This window comes from Grammomys surdaster, unplaced genomic scaffold, assembly GCF_004785775.1.
Source record: "Grammomys surdaster isolate TR1022 unplaced genomic scaffold, NIH_TR_1.0 1136, whole genome shotgun sequence".
Classification (NCBI taxonomy): domain Eukaryota; kingdom Metazoa; phylum Chordata; class Mammalia; order Rodentia; family Muridae; genus Grammomys; species Grammomys surdaster.
In genome coordinates, this window is record NW_021605555.1 from 237,275 (window position 1) to 250,697 (window position 13,423).

Sequence of the window (13,423 nt, forward strand, 5' to 3'; positions counted from 1 at the left end):
TGAAACTATAGGGACATGGTGATTGGCTGTCCCATTGCCTCTTTTGCAAGGTAGGCTACTGGTAGCCTTTCATGAGAAGGATCTAAGTGGAAGGAAATAATGCATGTGGCAAGCAAGGCTTCCAGCACCTTTCAAAGCCTGGTTCATCACTGTAACAGCAAGCATGTTCAAGCTCTAAGCAAGAAGACAGCCTGAGAGATGGAATCTGATAAGGCTAGAGTGAAAAGGAGAAGACATAAGTGAGGGATGGGTGGTGGAAGGAGCCACAGGTTCCTCCCAGGTTTGCTGGCTGTTCAATGTTCTGTGTGCTCTGGGCATAAAATCCCACAGCACTTTCTCAAACCCTTCCTCTTGCCCTTCTATTTCCCCCACCCCATAACATTGACATGGCTATTCAGACAATAAACTAACACTGAGCACCAACATGGGCCATTCCTGTATGAGGCACTGAAGCCATGTAAATAGGTAAAAGCCCTCTCCCAGCGTTTTCCAGCTAAAGGGTTCCAACTTGACTTGCTGAGAGTTCACTGAACTTTCTCCCACATCCCAAGGCCATGTGGTGGCCCAGATCTGTGACCTAGAACAGACTTGTTAATGCTGTATTGGCACCTTCTTGCTCCCCCCTGGGGTCTTGGATAGGAAACTGCTTCTTGGTTGTCGTTGAGGACAGTGCCCATGGACCATGGAATTTTCCACAAACAGTTTAGGGTGAAGAGACCTCAGACAGAGCATGTCTGTCTAAAGCCCAGCCCTGTCTCAGGACTGTACAGTGATTTTGCAGACACAACATCTCCGACCTGAAAGACTAATGACTGAATGCCGAGGAAGGTAATTTCCTTATTGCCACCGATAACTCTGGTATTGAAGTAACAGCAGCCACATGGTATCTTATTAGGAAGAATTTAGGATAAGGAAGTTCCCACCAACTCTTATAAACACAAACTGTAGCAACAGATGACTGAATTTCATCTAGGATGTGCTGACAATAAGCAAAAGCACCTGTTTCCATCACTGAGAGGAAGAGGAGGAAGAGGAGGAAGAGGAGGAAGAGGAGGAAGAGGGGGAGGCAGGGAAGAGAAAGAGATAAGAGGCATGAGAAATGGAGATACAGAGCAAGAAGGGCACCCTGACCCACACTGAGTTCAGCTGTGGATTCCTGACCACACATTCAAGAGTCTGAGAGAACTAGAGGACAAATCAGGTCATAGGACCCAAAATGGACAAGTCTAATGTGTTTATAAATATGTGAACAAGGTTTTATGTCCACTAAATCAAATAATAAAACAGAGGAGGGAGGGAAAAAGGGGGAAGAAGAAGGGAGGGAGGAAGGAAGAGAGAGAGAGAGAGAGAGAGAGAGAGAGAGAGAGAGAGAGAGAATATGGATACATGGATGGCCTGCTTGTGTCAGATGTCTCCTGCTCTGTGTAGGACTCCAGTTAGGAGATGTTCAGCGATGTTGTGGAGTTGGGGTTATCCACTGCATTTTCATCCAAGTGGTCTACCCTTACTCCTCATGCAAGGTGACTTTTACCCCACCCTAGGGAAAGTAACCTCTAGCCCTGGCCTCTCCCTGTCTACCTGACTCCAAATGTCCCCTAACTTACTCTGGCCACCATGAGACAAAGCCAAGCTTCTGTGTTTCCTTTCTGGAGTCTTCCTATGTCTTTCTAACATTTTCTTAAAAGACTCACCATCCCCCTTTAACCTAATCTAGCTGTTTTCCTTCACACCCTCAATATTTTACCTGGAGATAATCACACATGGGAGGGGTGCTTGGAGCTCATGTAGAATAAGTGGTATTTGTGGAGAAGCCACAGTAGACATGGGCATATTAAAATAATAAAGTCTATGTATCTGATTGGTAGGGCCAATGACTTACTTTTTCATGTCTAGTCAAGATATTTTCCAGAATGTGATCTTGTTTCATGTTCATGGTGATCTTATGAAACAAGTATTGTTTTATCATCTTCATTTCACACATGAAGAGGCTGTGAATGCCCAGAGTGTTATGTAGTGTCCCATCTCCGATGCTAGCACCAGTCCTTCATTTTAGGCTCAGATCCTGGTCCAGCTGTCTCCTCATGTCTGCCCTGGCTGCACAGATGTCTTCCGGATCCTCAGATTTCCTCCAGTCCTATAATTCACCACAAAGTGTCTCTCATTCAGTAGTTTCTCTTAGTTTCAAATGTCTACAAACGTAACTCAGAGTCAGTGAGGCATGAAGGCTTTCTCACACCACCTATCACTCTGAGGCCTTGAACGCAGGTCCTGAACTTAAAGGCTTCAAGTTCTCCAACTTGCCCTTACATTCACACCAGAGAGTCACCTTGTTCATAGATGAGGAGTCTATGTCACCACCTTCACGGGGATCATGTCCCCTGGTGACAGTGTATGACCAATACATAGTTAGAGGCAGCACCTGTTGAGATGTCTAAAACTTTCTTAAGGCCACACCTTGTGCTACAGCTTTGTCTAGAAACTCCAGGCTTCACAGTGGAGCTGAGCTCTCCTCCGTGTGATCTGAGCAATCCAGGCTGCAGAGTGGAGCTCAGCTCCAGGCAGGTCTTTTTCCCTCGCTGCAGAACATCTGGTATTTTCTCAAAGTGGCCAGCTTTGTCTTCCCATCAGTCCTGTTCCCTGGTGGAGCCTCATCTAAGGCTCTGTGTCTAAATGAAAGGTGTGCCTTGGCTTCATAAGTGAGATGCCGCATCATACGAGGGACTCACAACCAGAGGGAAGGCCATGTTCAGCTTGCTCTTCTATCTGGCTTGATGAGTGATTAGACAGGACAGGGCTAGGCATGAGGAATAGGCAGCAAGATAAAGGCTGACCGGGATCCTGATCTCTTATCCAGGGAGAATGGGCAGAGCCAGAAGTGTCCAGGTTAAGATTGCTCTAGGAGTCCTAGCAAACCCAAGGACTTAAGAGAGGAAAGGAAGGACCAAAAGCCTGAGCAGTTTGTTCTTGGGAATACACCATGCAAATTGGTTCTGTGGTTAACCACTATGGTTCCTACAGAAAGGGTCTCAGTGCTACTACTCTTATGAGAACTTGTGAGGGAAGATGTGTCGGACAAGGAGTCCAAGGCATTTGTAGGGATGCATCAGCTTCTCAATTTTGGGACCAAACATTCATTCAACAAATATTTCAATGTTTGTTGAAAAACAATAACCTTCAAAGCATAAGAATAAAAGTTACAATGTAGCAGTATACTCAAGTAGTCTTAGAACTTGGAAGGTGAGGGTAGGAGAATTAGAAGTTCAAGGCCATCCTTGACTCTCTAACAAGTTTGAGGTGACCCTGAGTTACATAACACTCTGTCTCAAGACAAACAACAGCAAAACAAAAGAAAAACCAGTAACCTGTAAGGGATACACAAATGTATTCTGACAATGGAGCCATTTTACAAGGAAGGCTGACCTGCCAGTTCCTGCAGGGCATAGACATTAGTGACTTCCAGAGGTATGAGAAGACATTTGACCTTGAGTGACCTAGTAAAGGGGCTAAAAAGAGGCGGCGGCAGCAGTAGCAGCAGCAGCAGCAATAACCACAACAACAGCAATGATACCATCTATAGATCCTTATGAGGATGGCAAAGTAGGCAAGCCCCTTCCTCTGGTTTCTAAGGGGAAGCCGAGTGAGAGTACCTTTCACTTATAAAGAGCTGCATGTGTCTTTCCATCAGACCTTAGATACAGACTTGTGGCCAGCTACTATCGACTTGTGAAATGGATGGCGTACGATTCTGAAAGCAATTCGCTTGAAGCTTCTGTCATTTGTGAGCACAGAGTGGCCATATTTCTTCAGAGTCTGTTCTCTGTCTGTTCTATGCTCTTCTCTCCTCAACATGAGTTCTTTAAAATTATTCTCTTGCTTCTTTTTCTTCCCCAAGTTCTTGAGAGTCGATCAAGACAAAGACAGAGACTGCAGCCTGGACTGCCCAAGCTCCCCTCAGAAGCCGCTCTGTGCCTCCGATGGGAGGACCTTCCTGTCCCGATGTGAATTCCAGCGGGCCAAGTGCAAAGATCCACAGCTGGAGATTGCCCACCGTGGGAATTGCAAAGGTGAGTGGCAATGGTCATGGCCAGAAGGCAGTGCCTATGAGGCGAGGGCATAGAAAATTTACTTTCACACTTAACAGCTTGAAAGTTTCTAAATTGGTAATTATATCTCAGAACATGTAAAGAGTAATTTTTATGAATTTTAAAGTAATAATTTTTGAGATAGCGTTTGATGTAGCCTAGGTTAACCAGGAACTTACTATGTAGCAAAGGCATCCACTTCCACAGTACTGGTATTAAAGATGGGTACATCCACGCCTGGTTTATGGTCTGCTGGGGACTAAACCCAAGGCCCCTTGCGTGTTAGGCAAGGAACTCCACCAACTGAACTGTTTCCAGGCACAAAGCAGTCATTTTACAAATTGTCTGATTTCTCCCAAGAGTTTTGTGTTGTCATAAAACAAATTTATCACAAGTGCTTCAGGGTTGTTTGTTTGTTTTTGCCTCGAAGTGCTCTAAAATGATTATCAGTTCTTTTTTTTTTTTCCTGTGAGTGAGGTCACCTTTGGATTTACCAGTCTTCAGATTAGCAGCTAGATCCAGAGTTATAGCTTAGAGCGAGCCTGGAAAAGCTTTGCACAGTAATGAAGGGTTCAGCTTAGCGGCAAGCACACAGTGCTTTCAAAGGGGATTTACTTTCTCTGAATCTCTGGGAAACAAGACCACACAGACTAAAACGGCCTTGAGAAGATGTGTGTTGATGAGCCATTAACTCTGACAATCCTCCCATCTAAACAGCCTAACCACATTAGCCACCACCAGGGCCATGCCTCTGCCTTCAATTAACCAAGTTGCCAAATTGTTCTCTCTTCCTGTCAAAGTGCAGAGTTCTGCTAGGCAGACTTGGGTCATTGTTACAGGTCATGCGGACAGACTGTCCTTAGCTCAGATGACTCTCCCCCTGACATGAGCAAATGTCTCTGTTCTGGACAGGAGTGGGAGAGCATACCTGCAATCCTATCACATGGGAAGAGGAGGCAGGAGAATCCCAAGTTCAGAGCCTGTCTGAACTACTTAGTGAGATCCTGCCTCAAGATAACATCAAAAGTGAAGACGGGCATGGAGGGAGCTCAGTGGTAGCCTGCTTGTCTAGAATGAATGAAGCCCCAGGTTTAGTACCTGGGACTAGGGCTAGTGATGGTGGATCCTGATCATAATCCCAGTTCTTGGGAGGGTGAGCCTAAGTGCTTTGAGTCCAAAGCCAATATGGCTGCATTGTGAGACCCTGACTCACAAAAACAAAACAAAAACATAAATAACCCAATATCACAACAAAAATACCCAGTACTACAGAAACAACATAACTCAGTGGCAGTCATCTTCCTTAGTGGTTAGAAGGAAAGGAGGACACTTAGGATAAATGCCATTTGTGCCTAAGAATCCATTCTGTTTATTGGAAGAAAAACTAAACTAAACCAAATAGCTTATTGACTCACACCCACCTGACATTGCATACTTATTATTATTAATTTGTCCTGTTGCTATTTGTCCCTAGATATTTAATTTCTTCATGGACAACAAGAATGAGAAAAATATAATTTTTATTTATTGTGGAGCATCTATGTAGCCACACAAATACTTCTACACGTGTTCTCATGTCCCCAGGAACATGCAGTCATGCACATGGATGCGTGCATATGTACTTGCATGTTGCGGTAAATCTCCAGCCCAAATAAGACCAGTCAAGGAAAGCACAACTCAATAATTATGGATATAAACTTCACACCTAGATTGGGCAGATTTACCATTACACTACTCTATTCCCCAGCTATGAGATCCCTTATAACTTGTGGTTTTTCCAGGCCATGGGCTTCTCCTCCATTGTCCTTCCACCTCTTGCTTCTCCGCTGACTTCCTCCTCCATCGACTTCTTACTCCTCCCACCTTGGCTCCTCCTACACCTGCACACACACACACACACACACACACACACACACACACCCAGCACATTCAGGTGGGCTCCTCACTGGTTCATTCAAACCAAATCTTGCACTAGCCCTGACATTGGCTTAGGGTCGATAAGTTTGGTGAGTTGCTGCTTCCCTCTCCCTGAAAGACTCCTTAAATGGTGCTCCATGGTCGCAGAAAGGTTCCATCCACTTCCACCCTGCAGTTCCTGAAGTGTGAGGTGGTACCCAATGGACACCATAGGAATCTGTGCTTCCTTATAGCACCTTGTAGGTTGAGAGTGAGCTGGCTACAAATTCAAATTCAAGGAGTCCACTCTTGCAATTCCATCCACAGACCACTCTTCCCCGCATCTTCACACATTCAAATAGATGGTGTGGTTGAAAGAGTGTCCCTGGGCTTAATGGATCCCCTGCAGGCATGGTACAAGAGGCTGTGGGCAGCAATATGACAGCAGTTCACACCTGGCACTATGTCTTTCCCTCACAGATGTCTGTGCAGTGAGAGCTAATCATACATTTACGGAAAATTTAGATGCAATTTTATGTCTTGACTGTTGCTGTCTCAGCTATATACACAGAAGGAAGAGAAACAAATAAAAACTTCTTTTAAATACCAGGATGTAATCCCTACAGAAACTTCTAGAAGCAATTGCCTAGGAGCAATTGTCTTGGCTTTCAATAATGATCCCTGTGGGAAGCGGTGACGGTCACGTGGCTCCACAAAGCCTGGCATCTGTTGTTACAGCTTCCTGCCACATTTTCTTGGCCCAGCTGGACATCCTGCTGATGGACCACAAGGAAGTGGTCAGACTGAGCAGCTGCTGCCATGGTTACTGAGGACCAGTACAGCCATGAGAAGGATGGTGTTAGTCAGGGGGCTTGACAATTTCAAGGGCAAAAAAAATGACAATGGTGTGCTCTCCTGTCCCTAGTATGAGGTGTCTCCCCAGGGCTTGGACTTTCACTGGTTCTGGTGACAGTTTGATTTAATTGTGACAGGGTCAGTTTGAAGTGGACAGAGATGTTCTCTCAGGGTGTCCTGGGTCATTGCTGTTTTATGGCAACCTCCTGTTCCTGGATAATTTTCTGGGTGGACTTCTCAACCCCTAATGGAGGAAATTTTATATCATAAACTTGAAACTTCCAAAAACACAATGGAGAGAATCATTCAAATGTGACACCTCTCCAAAGCAAGTGTAAATTACAGAGAAAGGATTACAATAAAAACACCACAGACTCCAGCAGCTTTCTGTATTGTGCTTATGTGGGGCTGTAGCCAGCCCAGGCAGTAAATACAGAGCTGGAGGAGAGGATGTCCTCCACACAAGTGTTCTTCAACACAGGTGGACATCATATCCCTCTGGCACACTGAGGGTACAGGTGGGACACCAAGAGGCCCTAACTTACTCCCATCTATGGTGAGTGAATTTTATCTGCTGGGGTATGCCTTCACTGAAATTAACACAGGGATGGGGTCTTTGCTTAGGGTGTCCTCCACCACCAGGCATTGATTACATGATTTCTAAAGTCAAGTGGGTAGCATTTCCTCCTGCCCTGAATATGAGCTATTGAAGAGATGGCTTATGGGAATGGACCCATGCCCTGAAACCCAAGCACAGCATTGGCTGCCACACAGTGAATTGTGTGACTAGACTGACAGTTCTCTCTTCCTTTTCAAAGACTACAAATGCTGTTATCTGTACAAGACCCAGGTGAGCCCTGCTCCCCTGAGCTAGCTGAAGAGACATGAAATCAAGTTTTTCTTTATTGTCTCTTCAAGAAACACAGTGTCCACCTCTCCCTTCTCTGTTCTGGTGTGGAAATGTCCAACTACAGCTGGCCTTTGCATTTTGAGGCCATTTTTACATTTTTACTTGTGGGTGACAGATTTGTGAGCCTGTCTCTTTTGCATGTGCTGTTTTGGAAACAACAATTAAGATATTTTATTCCACATTTAATTAAATAGGATTAAAATGTGTGTGTCTCGTGTCATGTTTTGACATTGACCCTGACTGGAATTTCAGTGGTGTAGACGGATGGATTTTTCTCGTGTTTTCATAGAAATTTGTGGAGTTTGTGTTTTCAGAACTCGGCAAACATATTAATATTTTTCTTTTGATCTGGAACCAGTATGGCTGCTTTTCTTTTCAACAAAACCTCTGGAACTGAATTTTTTGTTTTTAAAAAAAAAAAGGAAAGAAAAGAAGAAAATAAAGGAAAAGGTCACATGCCAGGAAACCTCGGGATTATTTTGAGATTTCTGGGAACAAAACTATATTTCCAGAAACAGCTCCCTTGAAGGTTTCTACACCAAGAGCTTGAAGTGGACTCATGTGGGGAGATGCAGATATTTGGTTGCCAGCTCAGTCTTCCTGTGCCCACCACTCACTGACACTGGGGTCCCTGACATAGGAGAACTAGGACACTGGCCACTGGGGAGGCCTGAACTCACAGGGTGGTCTGACCCCATGATGAGAGTAAACAGTTGTCCTTGTTATGAGGTTGCGGAGTTCTCACTGTGTCAGGACGGGTCACAGTGGCTCAGTGTCATTATCTAACAGAGATTAAAACTTGACTCTCCAGCCTCCACCCAACCTCAGCTCTCCAGCTGTTTGAGATCCTTAAACTGGGAGGTTCAGGAGTCAGGATCTAGCCTTCCATAGAGGAGTGAAGAACACATTTGTCTTCTACCTCCAAGACCACATGAGCCCTGGGCATTCTTCCTATCTGAAGGTTTTTTTTTTCCCTAAAATACTTCTAATACTATTTTACTTGTCGGCAACTGGCAAACTAGAAACTGGTCACAAGTTCCATCATTGACCCATTTTCTGTATACAATCATTCATGGTCTCACCCCTTTTAAGACAACCCCATGAGAGAGGTAAAGGAAGCACTGACACCAGGCTGGTAAGCCTGCAGCCCCATGCAGAACTACCTTGACCAATAGGAATAGCTTGGATGGTTCTGCTGGCTGCTTCAGTGAGGGATGGACCTGTCTGAATTCCACTGAGGGAAATAGTTTTCCATGAGAACTCTGTGTAGGGTGAAGGGCACACGTGTGTAGGTGTATGCAGGTGCGAGTATGACTTTCCACAGATACAAATGTGAGTGTGCACACGTACACATATGAGCATGCAGGAGTGTGGATGCAGAGTGAGGGTGCACTTGGCTTTGCTCCTGAGTGTGCATGGGTGTCTGTGTCTCTCCTCCATCCAGCACATAGCTGGCATGTCTTTGTTCCCATGGATACAGTCCTCAGAGACAGCAGCTCTGTCCTAGGATTCTCCAGTCCTGCCTATTTGTCTCCTACAACAGTCCCACCTGCACCATACTCAGCTTGCTGCTGTGTCATCGTAGACTTGAGAGGTCACCACAGGGACTTCACCCCTTTCCCAGCCAAGCCATGGCCAGAAACACAAGTACATGCTGTGGAATAACAAGTTTGAAATGTCCCCTCCTCTTTGCTCCAGCTCAGCTGTGACCTTAGGATGCAGCTTCCCTGAGGAAGGCGCTCTTGTCCATAGCATCAGCCAGCCTCTCCTTCTGGAGGGCTGACAGTCAACCTTCACCATAAAGAAGCTGGTGATTGCATCGTCATCATCCATTTTGATGTGCAGAGAGTGAGATGGGTTTTTGAAGGGGATGGTCAGATATCCCTGTTTACACGCCATAAACTGCCTTTCACTTTAACACATGGAGTGACCCTCATTGCTTACCTTCATCTCTCTTTGCAATGCCAACTGTGTGCCAGCACTTCCTATCTGTATGCTTTATGAATTTAGGATGAAATTTGTCTCTGTTTCTCTAGTTTCATAATCACATTCCCCACCTCTTGTTGTCATATGAAGTTAAAAGGACTTACTGTTCTGCTATTATAAGTGCAGGGCCAGCTGTTTTAGCTGATTGCTAGAGACAACAGTGATCTACTGGGAGAGGATGCCCTGACTGACCTTAGGTTCCCACCACAGCACATCAGTATATGGATAGGAAGTGTGCTTTCAATCTAAGGGTCAGTGCTGAATTGTCTTTTTTTTTTTTCAGAGTCTGGTCTTAAATTACAAGTGGGTAAAGTATTACAGCTTTGAAACACAATGTCTGCCTTTATTTGAGGCCATGGACATCAAAGGCAAGGTTCTTCTAGTCTGTCATTTCTGTGGCCACTACATGGAGCCATAGGAAATAGTAGTGAAATCTGCTCTTGACCCTAGAGAGTTCACATGGCTATTGCGGTAGCCATGACGACTAAGTGGCCCATAGACTCAGACCTGTGCTGTTGTCTGCCTGATCTTCCCTATGTTCAAAGGCACTGAGACATTGATCTACCTCCAAGAAGAGTTGACTCTGTACAAGACACATGTTTAAGGCCATCCTGGTTGCTTTAGAATTATCTGGGAAGAGGAAACTTAGTTGAAAAAAGTCCTCCACCAGATTGCCTGTGGGCAGATTTGTGGGGACATTTTCTTGATTAATAATTTCTCATAGGATGGCCCAGCCCATCGTGAGTGGTACCACCTTGGGCAGATGGTTCTGGGTTCCATGCCAGGGACAGTAAACCAGTAAGCAGCATCCCTCCATGGCCTCTGCTTGAGTCTCTGCATCCAGGTTCCTGCTTGAGTTCCTGCATTGGCTTCCCCCAACGGAAGTATAACCCAAACAAACCCTTTGCCTTCCAAGTTACTTTTGCTCATGGTGTGCCCCACAGTGATAGAATGCATGCTAAGACAGAGGCACTATTTGTAGTTTGGCATGCAGCATCTCAGCATGGGGCATGGGTAAGCAAAGCCCTGGGGATGTTGGTCTCTAACTGTTCCTGCTGAACAGGGGTCCCTGAAGGAGGTGCCTACTGTGCACAGAGACCACGAGCGGTCCAATCATACAAACCTTCTGAAAATGGCCCCGACTGCCCCTCTTCACAACCCCTTCTCACTAAAATTCCTTGATAGAAGACATCCAGTAAAGCCATCTCTTTCAATGATTGCTTGATTCTGTTCTGAGTGGTTTCAGAAAGATAGGAAATTGTTTTCCCAACACACACACACACACACACACACACACACACATACACACACACACACACGCATGCACGCACGAGAAATAACCATAGCAAACTATTGTTCACTGTTTCTTCATAGCAAGCAGCACCTTTTCTGGGTTAAAATAAATTTATACACAAACAATCCTGTGATCCCTCTGGGATTTATTTTACTCTTCAATTGATATTGGAAAAAGTTGTTTCCAAAGTGTATTAGTATTAATCAACAATTTATCAAAAACTTCTGTTTGGATATTGTTAGTGGCGCCTTGCTGCTTTATTTGCAAAGTCTTGGCTCTTTCGGGTCAGAGCAAAAGGTCTCCAAAATGTCATATTTAATTTGCATCAAAGATGCTTTCTCTGTTCTAGTAAAAAGTAAATTATATACAATTAAGTGATTAAATTATTAATAAATGTATTTAATTAGAATTTTCTTATGTGTATGTGTCTGTGTGAATGTATTTGTGTATGTGTGGTGTGAATATATGCCATATGTATGTGTTTGTGTGTGTTTGTGTGTGTGTGTGTGTGTGTGTAGAAGCCAGAAGAGACTGTTGGATCCCCTGGAGCTGGAGTTACACATGATTGTGAGCTACCCAATGTAGGTGCTGGGAACTAATCTTGGACCCTCTGGAAGATCAGCTTTTGACTGCTGAGGTATCTTTTCAGTCCTAGTGAGAAAAATTGGAATTGCTAGTTAAATTGAGTTTCCTTATGATATAAAAGTTAATCATAGCTTTAAAAATACCAAGAGTCATGTTCTCTGAGATAGCTACAGCAGTTTAAGAGGAGAGAAGACCTAGCTCTTAGGAAATGCACAGCCTAGCATTTCAGTGGGAACTGAAGAAGTCCAGCCACTGTGGAACTCCCACACCTCAGCAGCAATTCCAATCATGACAAAGTCACTTGTGACACAGCACCATGAGGGCTTGAAAGCAGACATTCAGAGCTGACCTGCAGATATTCATTTAGGCATGAACATGGTGGCCAAAAGATGGGGTCAATCAGCAGATGGCTGGGTGAACCACAGAAAGCACTGGAGCCTGCCCATACTGCAGTGGGGGTGTGCCGTGAGACACTGTGGGCCTGTGGTTCTCCATACAACATGTCCTGCATAGGCAAATCCATAGATGTAGAAATGGGCTGGGGTAGAGTATGTCTGTGTACTGGATCCTGGATTCTATCCAGAATGACAGCAGTGTCCTGGAGCTGGACAGGGTGGAGACAGCAGAGGGCCGTGATCACCCCTCACCAGGACTGCAGTAAACGCCACTGACCTGAACTGCAAATGGCTCAGAGAGGAGATTTATGTACTGTCCAGGGGTACCACAGTAATATTTGTTTTGCTTAGGTGTTGAGGATTTTATATTCAAACAGAAACAAAAGGCCCAGAGAAAGCTAGCTTAATGAGGCCCCTGAACAGGAGTTCAGGAGAGTTATTTATTTTCTAAAGTATTTGTAAAAGCATAAAGAATTTTTAAAAAAAGTAACAGAAATTTAACACAAGTAAATGAAACTCTGCTAAAAGAGTATTTGTATTCTATTCTTTTAAAATGGACTGAAAATTTAGGTCTGGGAAAATATAATGCTCAAGGTGTGTAATGTTTTCATTTTTTTGGTCTGTGTGGCTGGCTGTTTATATCAGGGACATAATAGTTTAGAGTTAGAGAAAGAATACAAGAAGATGTTGCCAATTTGGAGTGCAGATTTTCCAAATATCCTGACTCTTAAGGGTTTTCCAGTGGAGACCTTGATCAGACTTGACAGTAAGGTCTGGAGCGAGACATGGCAGGCAGGTGGCTTTGCCATCAGGGGATGACAGTTATCTGACATTTGGATTTCACAGATTTTATTCATTTGTTGTCATTGTCTCCTATGACAAACTAGCCTGGGACGAGCTGGCCATGAACTTGGAATGAACATCCCATTATACAGATTTTCAAGTTTGAAAATGGCTTGATCAAGGTGATGTGAAAGCTTTAAGGAACTGTGAGCCAAGAATGAAACAAAATGTTGCTTGAAAAATGATGCTCTTCTGGAATGTTGTATGAAGGCTCAAGTATTAGGAATAGCTTATGGTTCTATGTTTCCTCTAGCCGAGGTCCTGCAGGCTGAAGCTCATGTCATATTTCCTTTTAGACAGAGCCCACAGGTTATGCCAAAAACAAAAAAGGATAAGCCAGCAAATCTGTCATTCCTATTTTTCTAACACAGACTGCATTGAAACCACTTTTTGACCCAAAGAGATGGCTCACTCAGTAAAGTCACAGCTTATAATCATGAAGACCTGAGTTCAATTCCCACTGCCCACATAAACAGCTGACAGTAACATTGTATTATCGTAATCCCTGCTTTGGGGAGGCAAAGACAGGAGAAGTCACCTCTGTCCCCAAAGCTGTTGTGCTGAAGCTGGCACATGT

General features: G+C 44.4%; 1 protein-coding gene across 1 annotated transcript in view; it reads left to right on the forward strand.

Moving 5' to 3' along the window:
- The window catches only part of Smoc2 (SPARC related modular calcium binding 2), a 129,694-nt gene that overhangs the window by 41,314 nt on the left and 74,957 nt on the right, over positions 1–13,423 (forward strand). The window contains exon 2 of the mRNA XM_028783487.1: positions 3,893–4,064. Within this exon, the coding sequence (XP_028639320.1) occupies positions 3,893–4,064 (172 nt within the window). The remainder of the gene's footprint in view (positions 1–3,892; positions 4,065–13,423) is intronic.